Source organism: Lichenostomus cassidix, chromosome 4 (assembly GCF_008360975.1).
Source record: "Lichenostomus cassidix isolate B80296 chromosome 4, HeHo_3.0, whole genome shotgun sequence".
In the NCBI taxonomy this organism is placed as follows: Eukaryota; Metazoa; Chordata; class Aves; order Passeriformes; family Meliphagidae; genus Lichenostomus; species Lichenostomus cassidix.
Genome location: NC_139484.1, coordinates 19,182,448 through 19,198,606, shown reverse-complemented (window position 1 = coordinate 19,198,606; position 16,159 = coordinate 19,182,448). Strand labels below are relative to the sequence as shown.

General features: G+C 43.9%; 2 protein-coding genes across 7 annotated transcripts in view; one reads left to right on the top strand and one right to left on the bottom strand.

The window, feature by feature from the left end:
- Positions 1-525: 525 nt before the first annotated feature.
- Positions 526-9,771, bottom strand: COPS4 (COP9 signalosome subunit 4). Its single transcript, XM_085058126.1, has 10 exons — positions 9,457-9,771; positions 8,277-8,356; positions 7,398-7,549; positions 6,293-6,396; positions 5,276-5,429; positions 4,003-4,153; positions 3,478-3,648; positions 2,049-2,164; positions 1,596-1,680; positions 526-1,105 (listed from the first exon to the last, which is right to left on the bottom strand). Exons 1-10 carry the CDS (start codon positions 9,531-9,533, stop codon positions 972-974), a joined length of 1,224 nt encoding a protein of 407 aa, XP_084914252.1. The 5' UTR covers positions 9,534-9,771; the 3' UTR covers positions 526-971.
- Positions 9,772-9,870: 99 nt separating this feature from the next.
- Positions 9,871-16,159, top strand: part of LIN54 (lin-54 DREAM MuvB core complex component) — a 40,349-nt gene continuing 34,060 nt past the window's right edge. For 3 of the 6 annotated variants that reach the window (XM_085058124.1, XM_085058123.1, XM_085058120.1), the window contains exon 1: positions 9,871-10,011. The gene's annotated coding sequence lies outside the window, so the exon portion shown is untranslated. Of the gene's footprint in view, positions 10,012-10,331; positions 10,351-10,397; positions 10,514-16,159 lie in introns of those variants that run through there. The other 3 variants (XM_085058125.1, XM_085058122.1, XM_085058121.1) reach the window with 2 other exon arrangements.

Sequence of the window (16,159 nt, the reverse complement as noted above, 5' to 3'; positions counted from 1 at the left end):
CTGAACTTGACACCCTGAAACCTTGTGAATTCTTTTCTTCTGGGATCTTTGCCTTGTCAGCCCACTTGGTTTTGTTTCTGTAAGCAGTTAAAGAACTTACAGATGCTTACAGAGCCATGATAAAATTCTGATGGATCCAAGGTATGCAGCTAGATATGCAATTGAGCGGAGTTTCCGAAAGAATGGAGATAACAAAGCATAAAAGCCCCCAAAGACCCAAACGTTTGTCATGGTTTTTAGCTGTGTATCTGGCTAAGCACACAGATGGGTAGAGTAGCCAGCTCCAGACTGATAAATGTCAAGAGGACCATTTTCATACTTTACACTACTGCTGTGCATAAGCATTTCAAGTTAGTCCTGCTTACCACATGGCACCTTGACTTGCATTTTATAAGCAAAGAAGGAAAAAAAAGATGGTTTTCATTTACATTTTCAAGGGCTGAAAATGCAATTAGAAAAATTGATTTCAAGTTACTCTTTAAGAAAAAAAATGAAAACAAAACAAAAAACCCACAAAACCACAGGTTCTTACAACACTTAAACCAAATGGCTTATCTCAGCCTTTATTAGAATAATTACAACTAAAAGAAACATGGTGCTTCTATTTTCACAGCAGGACAAGCATCACAGGAAGTAATGGGCTAAAAAGCTACAGCAATACAGTGGGAAAAAAAGCCAATTAAATAAACCAAGCCCAAAGATTGCTGCAGATGTTACAGCTTCTTGTATATGGAAACCAGAATTTTCAGGACAGCAGAGTGCAATGCAGAGGCAGCAAGAGCATCCATCTAAGCTGAGAGAACTGGGGGCCTGTCACACCAAACGTGGTATCAGCTAATTGTCTCCTAAGCCATAGTGAAAGCAGAAGATGGGGATACGAAGATGGTTGGTTTGTTTCCCAGTCCTGCTCAGCTCCCCCCTTCTGGCACAGCAGGCAGGTGATTGTTTCCATTCAGACAATGGTGACACAGTCACTGAGCCATCTGGGCCTCCATGGCCTGCGCTGTCCATTCCGGGGCTGTCTGACTGATCTTCTCCAGCAGGTTGTTCACTTGGAAACACAGGGACTGAATCTGCTTGTCCCAGGTTGGCAAAGCTTCACGAGCTGAAAAGAAGAGAAAAAACAACACACACTAAACAAAGCAAGTCTTAGCAATTCCCTTGCCTTGTCAACTGCAACCTTTCCTTTTGCCACTGCCCTCATGTAACTCACAGAGCAAGCCTTCCTTGCAGTGACATCAGGATCACTTCTGTACTCAAAAGCTGGTTATTTTATCTGTCTGTTACAAGCCCACCTCCTGCATTGAAGCAGATTTGAACACAGAATTTCCTGGTGAACCTGTTCCTAGAAGGAGACTGATGGAATGGATTCACACTCTCCTGTGGGTGAGAGGATGCAGAGCAGGCAGTGGGTGAAGCAGCAAAGGTTATCCCTTATGGCAAACTCTGCCACCTCCTGGCCACAGCAAGACAAGCCAGCTCACTTCAGGCAAAAGGGATTAATTAACTTAATTTCCTTATCCTGGCAGGCACCACCTCCAAAAGCTCACTCTGAAAGGTAGTAAAAAAATAAATTACACTGTGGTTGAACTTACTCTCAAAATGAACAATTCCATCAATCTGATCAATAAATCCATTCATGCGACCCTCAGTTATCATCTGAGAAGCTATCTTCTCTGCCTGGAGTGACAAAGGAAGATGTTAGAAACTTTGTCCATTCTCAAAGAACTTCAAAATTATTCAGCAGTCTTAGCAGTTAGAAATTACTTAGCAGTCTTACGGGGTTTTCAACATGTCCACACACTTTGGGGAAGGAACCTACAGACAGCACTCATTATTAAATTATTAAACTATCAGTGGCATCTAACTCCACTATTGTTTGTTCCACTTTGTGTACCTCTCATTCTCTGTGCAGGATATTTAACCTTCCTTGTAATATCGAATATTTAATTATTCCCTAATATTAATTTTCCTAATATTTACCAAAGCTATTTCCTCATGCCATTCATGCTCATTTTTAAAAAAGAAAAAAGGTAGGAAATGGATACCTTGGCTGCAGGGATCTCTAGTAACGCTCCAAGCTCTTCAAAGGTAATGTTGTTGTAAAGTTTGCTTGCAGAGAGTAAGTTGTGTTCAATAACAGCTCTGTCCAGAATACTGGAACCTTTAGGGTTAGATAAGAAAAAACCCCAAAACATTACTATAAGATTGAAATATTGGTTTATATAGTTGAGCAAATGAAAAAATGTTTCTCTTTTTTTTTTCCCCAAAGTGTTACATGTGCAGAAGGTCCAGATGCATCTGCCTTGCATCAGTGTAAAGCTAGGAAGAGACAGTGGACAAAAACAAATGGATGGCACATGGCTGATTTTAAAACAGGTAAACCCTTTTATTTAATTTCTAGAGTAAGCAAGTAGAGCTCTTGCTACAAGACAATGTCTGAATTGTGGGAGTTTGACCTCCTGTGATCCTAGCCTGACAAATGGAAAGACCATTGGGGGTTTTCCTATTTTTCATTATGGCTCTTAGAAGTACAATTAACCTCTCTCTTACTGTGCTTGTGATAAACCCTTATCTGATGTCTCTCTTCTTGACTGAACAGTTTTCAACAGTATAACTCATTTCCCCCTTAACCTCTAGCTGAAGGTAAGCACAGTCTTAAATACCACCTAACCTGCATTCTTTAAGGACAAACAGTACAGGTTCTAAATAAAAAACAAAGTGACCCAAGGGAAGGAATGCTTCCTTCCCTTATTGTTAGCAAGTACCTTTAATCCAGTTTTCACTTCTGCAATTGCATAGATAATTATTTGTCCTTAACCAACAACTATTTTTCAGTTGGAAGATTTTCCTGATTCAGAGATATTTCATGCCTATGTATTTTTCCACTTTGATATTCTTCCAATCTAGAAAACTGAGACCAGTCTGTTTAGAATTCCAGTGAAGTCATTACTTGACATTTTTTATCACTGTTCAGAGGTTCCAGAGTTAACCTCATGAGAGTGGAGACAGTGTGAGGTCCAAATCATCCCCTCACTATGTCACCTTCCTGTCAAGTCAGGAAGCAGTTCAAATAAATTTATCATCAATACAGACCATTTATGGCCTACATGCATATCATGGGTTTCTAGTCACCCTATTTACAACACTGCCTTAGAACTGGAGAACCTCAGGAGGACAGTGACTCAGCCAGAAATAGCGTGAGGTCAGCGGACTACGCATGGACAGAGAAAGAAAATTTGACAAGTGATCTTCCAGAAGAGTATTTCAAAACCTTAACAGCAAATCAGAAAGAAGAACTATAGTTAAGAAGCTTGACTATTAAACTATACTCATGAAGGAAAGATGCTGAAAAATATTTTTCAAATAATGACATAAGCAATACTAAGCTCTTTTCCATGACACTTCTTGACTGATTTTGGAAGTCTAACTCCCATAGATGAACACCTAGCATTACAAGGTTTTAGAGGTGCATACCATCAGCTGTAGTTGCTTTCTGGTGAGGCATTAGCATAGCTGCAAACTCTTGCAGTTGATTTCCACGGATAATTCTGTCAAGATACATTTTCTCCAAGATCCCATAGGCTGCAAGCTGCTGGCATCTCTCATCCTTGAAGAGAGTAGCAAGCATGCGGGAACGCTGCTGCCCTAGGAAAGTCAAGAGGAATTCTCATAATTGACCACCAAAACACCAGGTACTTAGAGGTAAACAGCAGGAGGTTACCAGCGTTTTTCCCCCAAATACATGCAGATAATAGCCACCAGTGCTCTACTGAACAAGGAATTTGGTTATGTTCAGTTCAAAGGCAAAGACACCGAACTAATCCAACTCTGAGGTAACAGTTTCCCAAAAGGCTATTCTGATACTGTGTCCACAATTTTGGATTCCTCCCCCAAATCCTAGTCAGAAAGTACCTCCCCACAAGTAATACACAAGCTGATTTGCTTCAGGGGAAATCCCTATGCTGAGTCTTTTACACAAAAATGTAAGGTGTATTTTACCTGCTGATGCCAAAATAGTACAATGCAAAGCATGTTTCAATGCCTCCAGCCGCTCAGTTTCATGGACTATGCTCTTGTAGGACAGCTCGTTGTACCTTTGGGCAGCCTCAATGAACTTCCTTCTGTAGTCGAGTACTCGAGCATAGCAAACCTAAAAAGGCAGGATAGCTCAGAAAAGCAGCAGAGGTGCCTGCATAATACAGGTGTGTAAAAATTGCATACTATCAGGTGAGAGCTCCCATAAATATCACTCTTCAGCTTCCTAGGGAAATCTGTGTCTTCAAGGAAGTAGCTTGTCTTGAAAAGTAGTTGCTAAAGTATCACGGAAATCAATTGGAAGGGCATTTCCCACCACTGTTCACATGTTAAACACTGCAAATGTCTACAAGCCATGTATTGAGCTTAAGTAAATGAAATATTGTACAGCTGATACTGTCCTTGTGTGAGTTTCCCCTTCACTATTGACACTGACAGATACCACTTAGGCAGCAATTTATGTTTCAAGTGTTTGCTTTTCCCTTTCAGCACAGTAGCACTACCTGATATTTCTTCCTTCATGTTTTTTTAAGATTCACAGAAAATATTTACACTTTCAACTGAGTGCACACTTCAAAACCTAATATGGGATGAGGAAAAAAGGAAAGGGAAAACCAACAAACCAAAACCACTAGATGCTGATTTACAGCTCATGGCACATCTGCTATGTGTCATAGAATTCTAACCACCACCAGACTTGGCCAATTCTGTTACACTGTAGTCATCACTGCTCATCAGTTACTAAAATAGTTTGAGAAATCTGTATGAACTATGTACACAGTAAATCCACAAAAAAAAGCAGGAATGTCAACAGTTAATCCACTACTTATGACTTAAAACTACTTTTATGTATGGAATTTATTATTTAATTACTGGTGGGTGGGAGGACTTCTACTGTTACTAATATTGGATGCAATTTTCCCTCCCTCTTAGATTTATAGACAAAGGTGGAGGCAATATTATCAACAATATTTCAGATATTTTGAAGCTTAACTTTTCTTTTCTATCAATAAAGCTGGCATTTAAGGAATCATTACTCAATAATTATTATCTCCAAATGATAAGGAATAAGTTGTTTAATTATTGCTAAGTTGTTTCTCTCAAGCTCCCAAAACCATGTAGTTTTTCCCTTTGTCTCTTTTCTCATGCTGAGAGTTTTAGTGGCAGCGCATAAAAACATCTCAATGTGGAATTGTCTCCCTGTAGAAAGAGAAAGCAATAAAGCAGGTTAGACAACCTTATAATGGATTTGCAGCTGTTCATTAGTTGATTCATTCTGAAGCAGGGAAGCTCGATTAATGTAAGCTTCTGCTTGAACTGGGTCATCATCCTCCAGATACAGCCTGGCAATTTTCAGGTAGGTCTCCAGTTTATAATCTACATTGTACTGCCTGTAGGGAAAGAGAAAAGCAAGTGCTCAGCATTTCTCCGAAACTACCTTTGTTCTTAACTGCTCTAAACATTTATTATGATCTTTAAGCACTTGTTTTACATTTACATTTGGTAAAACATTTGTTTTACCCTACTTTCTTTTTCCCTACCACCAAAATTAGCACTTTCTGTATAGGGTAAGGAAATTTGAGATGAATGCCAATATAGAACTGGCTCCTGCAAACACCAGCAGAAATAATGCCAAGACACAAATGTACAGTCTCATAATCTGGGTTTTGTGGACTGAAAGTTTGCCACCAGTGGTGGCCACTTGAGTTAAGAAGCAACCTTGCAGTGCAACAAAGAGGCGCTAAATAGGAAAAACCTACAGCAATTCCTTCTACGTACAAACTGAGAAAGGGGAAAGGACTGCCAGAGAAAAGCAACAGCAAGGGTTCTAGACCTAAAAAACCCCAAACAAATCAAACCCCACTTCACAAACACACAAAAGAATCCCCAAGTGCATTTGTTAATATCCAATTTCAAACTATGTGTTCATTTTGAAGGTGCACATGGAAGAACTGCAACCTTTCAAGCACCTTCCAATGCTTCCTTAGAAGCATTTTTGCAAAATTCTATTAAAAAGATTAGTTTCTCAACAAGAGTTATTGACAGCGGGTAACTTCTGGTGCAGCATTTTGACCTACTATACTCTTAGTGTGAGGCACAGGCATCAGGCAATACTTTTGTCATCTGACAGCAATTCTGGCCTGCACTACTGAAACTCTGGGAAAATATGCAACCTCACAATTCTCACTCGCTGCTCTAGTTCAGTACACAGAGAGCAGGTACAGATAACAGCACAGAACTGGGTGTAGCATACTTTTGCCCTGTTTCCAAAGGGATCCCCACCAACACTTGTGCTGCATTTCTCCAGTCTTCTTCTTTCTCATAGATTGATGCAAGATGTTGCCTTATTGAAGCCACCTGAAGAACAACAAAATCAATAGCAAAAGTAGTTATCGTTTATAAAGCTGTTAAAAAGATGAAAAGAAACTTTCAAGAACTGAAGCACCAAGAGTCACAAGCCACTTTTTGTAGTTACATCTCATATCAGGCCCATGAGATACGAGTGAGGTGAGCTGTGATTAGATCCTAATGCAGAAACCTCTACTTTGGAGAGCAGCTGTCAGCAGGCAAAATATCAGTGCTTACAACCTGGGTTTTTAAGTGGAAGTGTGGGGGAAAAAAAAGAAATAATCTGATATATTGGATTTAATTTATGCATTATCAGGACAATACACCCCAAGCATGTGCAGCTCAGACTAAAAGCTGCTTAAAAAGACAAAAGATAAAGAGAAGCAAATAAAAATTATAGCAGAAACTGCTTTGAATTTCTTCCCAAATACTAGATCCCAAGGGCTTTTCATATAAGCAACTTCTCTAAGAACTCTCAGGTTATGGTGTACATTCACACAACAAAACACTGAACTGAACTAAAAAAGCACAGCAGCATATTCGGTAGTTATGTAGAACTGGAATTTCAAGAAAATATTGTTTCCTGGTAAAATGATTATGGCTCAAATAAACACACACAGCTTTTTTGAAACAAAAGGTATTTGTCAAGAGGCATGTTCTTTATACCATCTGCCTGTTGGGTAAAAGGCAATAAAACAAGTACCAGTCTGTCTCTCTAAAGTACCTCTAATAGCTCAAGGATTGTTTCATTGTAACAAGCCAATTTCTGGTAGCAGAGGAATTAACATGTCCATCATCATGATGAAGTGACAGTGTGTAATCTTTGCACAGTCCTAAAGTGCTCTGCATTTAGCTCAGGTTTTCCATGTACAGTACTGAAAAACTGGACTCTAAGTAGGAATACCTGTTTTGAACAGCTTTTTGAAAGGCTTAAAACAGTCAGCAGACAAGGAGGGCAGAAACCAAAGCCAAACCCACAAACCAAACCCCCCTCATCATTGATTTCTCACCTGTTCTTCAAATGAAATCACTCTGGGCTGTATCTTTTCCAAGGTGAAGTGGTAAATTTCTTTGGCTGTGCTGTCAGGAAGACTTGGAAGATGGGTACAGAAATCTGTTAGCAGCTGCCGTGAGATCACCAGACTGACATTCTCATTCACCACTGGTTCAGAGATGCACAGAAGAAAAACATAGAATGGATGGAATATTTGTCAGTGCTTTCACTAAAGGCAGTAATTTGCTTTTTTATTAAATTTGAATATTTCAATTTTTAAAACCCTATGCAAATGAAGGGGTTTTTTATATAAAGTGCGTATTTTTTTCTTTCAGAAACTGTGTACACTAGAGGTCACCATAATTATAACCCCTGACAGATAAAAATGAATTTTCCATCCTCAATTCACAGTTCTCAGTTGCTGAAATATCTTGGACAAAGTAAATGTTTGGGCTAAATCTCACTAAGCTCATTCTCAACTTTAAAGAAATTGAAGCAGATATAATTTACAGGGATGTTCAATAAGCCAAACACCCAGTACCATACCAAAAAACCCTAACAATTTCTTGGCAGTTTTACAAATGGGTGAAGGAGGCTGTTAGCTTAAATACCACTTGGCATCCAGCAGCAACTTTAGCACTCAACAGACACTGCTTTGTCTTCATCTTCCAGTGCTGACAGGTTGGAAAGTCGTAATAACTTACAAAGCTTACAAATCCATTCCCTCTTAACTTCTGAGTGTGGTGATGAGGGTTCCTCTTCCTGTTGTGTCTGAGTTCCAGCAGGACCAAAATATATTTTATTTACACAGCCTCACATAGAGCTAACAACCACACAACCCCACAGACCTCTAGTCTTCACTCAGTGTGCAACCAATTATACCAGAGGCACTTACTTGCTTCTACAAAAGCTTTCAGAGCTTCAAGCTGCTCCACACCTGACAGCTGAATGGCTTTTTCCAATATCTGACGGTATCTGTCCACAAATAAATTAAAGAGAGGTTAAAAATCACACATTTTTTCACTAAAAAGTTCTGCCTCTCTGCTTACGTTCTATGTAAGACACCTATTGCTGCTTATATTTTCTATATCTTGAGGTGGCAATTCTCCAAAGAGATTGTTCTCAAATGTCACAAACATTCACCTGGAATTGGTATCTGGCTCTTCTTAAATCCCAGGACTAGAGTCTCAGATAACAGAACTCATCATTTTGTTATCTAGGAATATATGTGCCATTTTGGAAATTTAAAAAAAATAATAATCACATGCCCAGGATGGTGCACAGAAAAAGTAATGAAAACTGTATTGCTCATAGATTCAGATTAATCAAGGTAATTAAATGCTCAAAATGCCACAATCAATGTGACTGAGAAATAGCGATATGATAAATACTATGTTACAGCCATTTGACACGAGCACAGGTGCACACTATGCATTTTCAAGTGTTTATTTCTGCAAAAAAAATAGCAACTGCTGTTTTCATGTTTCAGCAAGCCAATGAAACTTTGCCTCAGTGTATGTGACACTGATGAAGCACTACATCCGCGCTGAAGCTATATTTTGAGGGGCAAATTTCCAAGGTTTTATACGAAAGTCCTAGAAGGATTGAAAGCCCTCTAAAGCACAAGCAACGGGACTGGGAGTCAAAGAACTCCAGGAGACAACTGGACTCTAGGGGAGTGAAAACCTATGTGACACGAGGAGCTCAGCCCCTGAGGGCTGCCGTCCAAAACAGCCACCAAAAAAAGATATTAATAATTACTAACCATAACCAGAGTTGCTGATATACCTGCGGAAGCAGAGGAAAACACCTACCCGGCCTCTCGCTGAGGCGCAGCCCAGGGGCAGCAGCCAAGCCCTGAGGGCAGTCCTGAGGAGCTACGGCACGGGCGGACAGCCCGTGAACGAAAAAACTCCGCAACCATGAGGTGCAACCTTTCCGTCTCCTTTTTATCTGAAGAAACGCGGCCGCCGGCCACGACCCACCCTGCCAGCGCACGGCCCTCCCTCAGCCCGCAGGCGGCTCGCACCCCTCGCCCCGGCGCGGGGAGGCGGCGGCAGCGCCCGGGAACTCACTTTCCCGCCAGGTCCTTGTGGGAGCCGCTGGAGTTCATCAGCTGCGCCAGGTCCTGCCGCACCGCGCCCGCCGCCATCTTGGGAGCCGCCTCCTCCCACCATGGGGCCGCGCGCCGGCGGGGGGGCGGTCACGTGACGGGGGAGCGCGCGCGGGCGGCGGGAGGGGGCGCGGGCGGGTCGGCCCCGCGCGGGGATAGCTATCCCGCGGAGCTGTCCCGCGGGACTCACACCGCGCGGGGAACCGGGCCCGGGCCCCAGCCGCCGCCTCCGCCGCCTCCTCCCACGGGTGGTGCCCGCGCGTGGCCCCGGAAGCGGACGGCGGGGCGGGGCGGTCCCGGAAGCGCGGGGCGCTGCGCCGGCGGTTGCCAGGGCGGCGCGGTATTATGGGATGCGGCGGGGGAATGGCGCGGGGCGCGTGATTTTGAACAAACGCGGCGGCGGGATCGGCGCGGGCGCGGCCGCCGCCGCCGCGGCCGCCAGGAGCGGCACCGGGGGGCGCCGGCACCGGAGAGAGGCATCGCTAGCGGAGGAGGAAGAAGAGCGCCCGCCCGCCCGGTGAGTGCGAGGGGCGGGAAAGCGGCGGCGGGAGGACGGGGAAGGGGGTGCGGGCACGGCTGACAGCCGCCTCCCGCCGGGAAGGAGCAGGCCCGGCCTCGCCGGGTGCTCTCCCTGCGGCGGGCCGTGCTCCCGGCTGGCCTCGCCGGCCTCCCCGGGACGGCGCGGACAGCCGGTCCCGGCCGCCCCTCCGCCGCGGGGGTGCCCGCCCGGCGCGTCCCCTGCCCGCCGCTCGCCGGGGTCAGCTGCGCCCGGAGCCGCGGCGGAGCGGTGGGGTCACGGCGGCCCCGAGGCGCCGCGAGGCTCCCCTCCGGAGCGGGGTCTGCGCGGGACCCGCCGGTGCGGAAGGGGTTGGGGTTCGCGGCTCGGGGGCGGCGCCGGGGCGGGGCGGCGGGGGCAGGTGCGGCGGGGGCGGGAGTGGCGGTGACGGGCTGAAAATGGCGGATCTTTCGAAATACGGCGGCGGCCGCCGGCGCTGACGGGCCCGGGCCGCCCCCGCGAGGTGAGATCCGGCCCGGGGGGCGCGGGGGGAGCGGCCGCGCTGGCGGCACCGCGCGGGGCTGGCGGCCGCCGGGACTAGTCGCGCCGGGCCCGGAGCCGGCGGGGCCCGGCTGGCCCGGGGACAGCGCGTCGGGCGGCTCCGGGGCCCGGGCTGCTCGCCGAGCTCGTCGGCGTACGCCACCCGAGGAGACCGGGCAGCCGGCGGGGCCGCGCCGGGCTCGGCCCCGGGTGGGTGAGGACGTCCCGCTTGTGTCGGCGGGATGCTCGCTCCGGCTCTGCCCCGGGGAGCGGGTGCGGTGCTTCCGCGGCTCTCCCCGGTGCCGGGGCGCACCTGTGCGCTGCGCTGCCCGGCTGTGAACAGCCCCAGCTCCAAGGGAATGTGTCCGCTTCTGGGCTCCTCCGTGCAAAGAAAGCAAGGAGCTACTGGAGAGGGTCCAGCGGAGGCCACAAAGATGATGAAGGGTCTGGAGCATCTGTCTTATGAGTAGAGGTTATGGCAGCTGGGCCTGTCTAGTCTAGAGAAGGTCGATGTCATTAATGTGTGTCAATATCTCAAAGGTGGGCGCCAAGAGGATGGTGGCAGACTTTTTAGTGGTGCCCAGCAACAGTATAAGGATAAATGGCCATAAACTAAAATACAAGAAGTTTCACCTCAACACAAGGAAAAACTTGTTGAGGGTGGCAGAGCACTGGAACAGCTGCCCAAGGAGGTTGTGGAGTCTCCCTCTCTGGAGACATTTGAAACCCGCCTGACTGTGGTCCTGTGTCACCTGCTCCAAGTGGCCCTGTCTTGGCAGGGAGGTTGGACTGGCTCATCTCCAGAGGTGCTTTTCAAACGTAACGATTCTGGGATTCTGTGAATGTAGTTGGACCATCTTCTGGGATAGTTCCAGCTTTTCGTGTCACCATTCTTGCTTGTTATGAGGTATATCAGTATTCAGAATGTGTTTTTAATTACTTGTGGCCTTGACTTTGAAGCACATCATGTAGTAATTACGTAATGCTTGATATTGAGGATTTGGGTTCTGGAGAGCCCTGTGGTATTGAGAGCATGTGAAACTGTCCACTGGAATATACCATAATCACAAGGAAAGCTCTCAGACTTAAGATGTCAGGTGAGAAAATAACAGATATTTAAATCACCTTTCATTAGTTTCATCCTTCTGAACAGTTCCTTGATATAGTACAGTTACTGTAGGAAATACTGAATATAGAAAAATAATTTGAAGTACCCTTTGCAATGTTTACATGAAGCTGGCAATAACAAACAGGTAATGAATCCTTGAGTATGTGGTTATTTTCTTCTCAATGGCTTTTGGCTTGTTGGAGACAAGAAGAATAGTGGGTTATTAGCCAAAAATACTTCTTCTGTCAGTGAAATCCTTCTGTAAAAATCTAAAATACATTAGATTTGTCTTTTTTTAAAATTATTATAAGTCAAGATACCCAGTTTATAAATCTGTCAGCAAGTGGTAACTGTTGGTTACATGCCTTGTACAGAGTTGCATCAACCTAGAGAGAGATGTGTGGCTGTATTGCTCTGTAGGCCAAACACTCTTCCAGGCTAGCTTGGAGAGTGTGTTAGAAAATACAGCCCAGCTTCTCTAACGGGTTAAAAAAGTACTTCATGCTTGTTGTAATGGGGTAAGCTTCAACAGTTTGTTATGCAAGGTTGCTTGTTCAGCTTATGTATCAAGAACTATCTGCTGATGTTTGGTTTGCTTATACTCCAGTGATGTCCACGCTCAGATAGTTTGTAACTGAATGCTCTGAACAATTCAGCCAGAATTCTTGAGAAGTTTTAAATGCTTTCAGATGGAATATCTGCTAACCACAGGTAAATATGAAGGGTGGTGATGAAGAGTACTGTCACAATTCAGCCTTAGCGATGTTATTTTATACACTGCAATATCTTTTGTTTTAGATTTGGAAGAAACATCAGAGCTCCTTAGGATACTTTCCCGTACACTTGTTGGAAAAGTATTTGCAGGGGGGACTAAAGTAGATTGGGGGTGGATTTGGTTTCTGCTTCAGCAATAAATTGTGGTTCCTTTTCTGTCGCTTGGTCTGTGCTTTTGTTCCCTATATGTGCTATAGAGGTCATGCTTTCTTTGTCACATGCTGTGACAAGCACATCCTGATATCCTCCAGAGTTTGTACACTACAGCAGTGGGAGGATGTGGTGGGGTACTTAATTAGAAGTAATGAAGACATTAGGAGATAAACTCAGGATTGCTTGGTTTTGGTTTTTTATTATTCTTCTTAGTTTCAGAAGCTCCCAGTGAGAAGTGGAAAACGTTTCTTGACTTCTTGTTTCGAAGGTTTGTATTTTGCCAGGCCTTATATTTGAGTAGCTTGGTTTCCTCAGTTGCTCAGAAACATGATAAGCAGCATGTGGCTTTCAGTACAGCCTTTGACTAGGCTTGCTCACCTGACAACATTAGAAGTCTGGAAAAAAATGTTCTTGCCCAAGAAAAAGTGAGAGTGACAGAGTAATCCCTTGATCAGTCATGGGGCGCAAAGCTACACGATGTGAGAGATTCTCATGTTCCAGATGTGGATGAAGATTGGTGGCTCCTTAACTTGTGTGTCGCTCTCCTTCAAAAGCCATCCTTCTGCTGTCAGACGTGTTGCTGCTCCCATGAGGATTGTGTCCATAGTTTTGGGCTCTGCTTTGATCTGTTGTATGAGTTCTAGGTACATACTGAATCCCCACCTGTAGGGACTGACTCTTTTGGGGTTTTTCTTCCTTTGGAGTAACAGCAGTTTCTGTTATAGACTCAAGAATTTTGTCCTCCTTGGATGAAACTGTTGTTTCTGGGAGAAGTCTTTGAGGTGTGACCCCTTGGTGCAGCTGTGGTGCTCATAGACTTTGAACTGAGCAATCTCAGCACACTGACTCACCAGAATTTGCTTACTACTTTGTGGAGTAGTTTTCTTCCTGGGTTGAACACCAGTGTCAGTGGCATGGAGAAAATGGGGCAGTGACAACCTGGAGTTGGGTTTGGATGTCTTTGCTCCAGCCTGGCTCCTTCATCTGGGCTGCCCTTGCAGCTACACAGATGTTTGCTAGCACAAGGAGGGGGAATGTATGGAAACGAAAGGGCAGATGCCAAATGCTGGCTTAATATACACGGGAAATTGAAATGTAAGGAAAGTAATGCTGCTGCTGGTGTGCACACAGTGGTCAAAGTAGCAAATTATGCTCTTTGAAATAACAGTGCAGGAAAGGTACTGCTAGGATACTGCTCACATTAAATGCTCTAAAATTGTAGCAGGTGCTTGTTTTATTAGTGTATTGTTAAGAGTTTGTTGACATGTAAGGTTTTTTAGTTTTTGCTTTTCCTCTTAAAATTACAATGGAAGCATAAATTACCCAGAACTTGATAGGGGAAGAAGGATCTCCTTGTAACTGGTATGTGGACGAGAAGTTACTGTTTTGTTGGTTTGGTTTTTCTCTGTCCATTCTTAAAAAGAAACCAGCTAGCACCTCTATTATAATCATGGCAGTGGAAACATGAGCTTCAGCAACCTTTCCATGGAAAAAAACCAAAATAAAACCAAAAACCTCAACTGTGTAACCTAAAATTCTCATGTACATATCACTTAACAACTGTCAGTTTAAACACGTAGGAGTTGCTAATTTGTGTACCTTGCCCATTCTTCTGATCTGCTGCACACCGTTGTTTGTGTGCTGTGTCAGGCAGCAAGCACTCACTTAGCAGAACGTAGAGTAATGGGAGGGGAATGGCTGTGTTGGTTGAGGGAATTATGGTTGCCTTGGGAACTATTTTGTGTCTATAGATGGTTAATTTGTGGTAGAAGAACACCAGGTATTTTCTTCAAATATTCCTTGTAGCTGTTGGAAGAAAGACTGGATACTTACACTAGTTATGTATTCAGCATTTGATAAAGAGTGAGGTTGGGGTTTTTCCCTTGCTATAGTTTGCCATTGGTATTGTATTTGATAAATCTAGAGCCATGATCCTCTGGGAAGCATGCAGACAAACTGCTTCCATGTCTTGTCATATGTAGAGATTGGGAAAGAGTGGAAATTATTTTGTCTGTGCTCCACATACATATTTTGTTACTGTGTTAAAACTGTTTGCTTTCAGTCTGCTATTACATATGCAAACATGGTGAGTTTGCAGTCTTAGATGATTAATTTTTCCACTTACCCTTGTTAATCGTAGCTTCCTCATGGATTCATCTTTTACTGGTTTCATTACATCCATTTTGTTAAAGCATCTCTAGCTCAGTAAGCTTAAACAAAAGCCTCTCTGTTGAAAAAACACAGTGCTGAGGGATTTTGTAATTCCTTGCTTTATGACAAAACAAACCTTTCAATTTTAGAGACAAAACATAGTGTCAGAGAGAGTAAGAAAATGGAGAATGCCTAAAATGAATGACACTATTTTACCCATTATTGAAAAGATGGCAAAATTGAAGAATGACAATTAATTAGGATAATTGTAGTACAGCAAAATCACCTACATGCAGTTGTGCTCTTTCATTTGACAATATACCAGCAGTGCTGAGAGTCTTGGGTATATATATGCTTCTGTGGAGGCTTTTCTAACAAATGAATGAAAACATGTCTGGTGTCTCTTAAGAGTTTCTTAAGAACTGCATTTCCTAATTTTTTTTGTGCCATTCTTTGTGAATTTCAGTTGCCTGGAATTGCTGGTGTGCTTGCTTGTCAAAAAGGGATGAGAGAACACAGCAAACAAGGAGATTAACTAGCCTGTGCTTTAGTTTGTTTTGGTTATAAAATGACTCAATAAAAGGATTTGTTTCTCTAAGATTTATTTGTTTTCCCCTTGAAATCAACTTAGGCAAACAAGTGAGCTTCACTTTCTAAACTGTAGCTTGATTCTACTTTGCATAGGTAGGTGTTCTAAATCCCTTGCACTGGTAAGCACTCAAGAATCTCTGGGAACTGTGAGCCTTGTGTTGTTATGCATTGATCTTTTCTGAAAATAAGTTTTCTCTTTGCTAGGAGAATACTTGGACCATTAAATGACCCATGGGTGTTTTTCCATTTGCAGAGATTAGTTTTGGTGCCAGTGCTGTGGACTGGCTACACTGGAATGACCAGCGAGGCTGTAGTCAGTTTTGCATTCAATGATATTAGCGAAGTTTGTCACTCCTGTTTCTTGTGGACAAAAAAATGTGGATTCCCCCAGGAGAGAAGGAGAAAGTGGGCAAGAGGAAAGCTACTTGAGAATTTTTACATTGCTACTTAATGACTGGGAAAAATAAGAGCTTGTTCTTTGTTGAACAGGAAGGTGATTTTTGGTGTTATGTCAGCAAAAAGAAATAGGTTGAATAAAAGGTTTTGACAAGTTGGATGTCCTGGATTCTTAACAAAAATTCTTGATGACATTGATAAATGCAGATGCAATAGGATTTTGCACAGAGAGGTATCCCATGGTCATTTATGTGTTCTGTTGCTGCTGCTGGGTTCACTGTACAGTTTGACTGAGCTGCTTGGGTGTGTGTCCTGAGCTGAATTGTGGGAGAATTAATGGAGTGACACCCTCTGGTTCAGGTGTGTCCAGCTCTTTCTGGCTTTGGGGTGCTATTAACTGTGTAGTGATGAACTAGGGCAGCTGAGTCACAGCAGAGAACCTGCCAAGCTGTAGGT

Bases quoted from the DNA above. Each gene is read 5' to 3' on its own strand.
- COPS4 (XM_085058126.1), bottom strand. From the start codon at position 9,533: ATGGCGGCGGGCGCGGTGCGGCAGGACCTGGCGCAGCTGATGAACTCC. The intron at 5,430-6,292 runs GTATGCTACACC...CTTTCCCTACAG, and splicing joins CCTTTGGAAACAGGGCAAAA to GCAGTACAATGTAGATTATA. The intron at 4,154-5,275 runs GTTGTCTAACCT...CTGCCTTTTTAG, and splicing joins AGCTGCAAATCCATTATAAG to GTTTGCTATGCTCGAGTACT.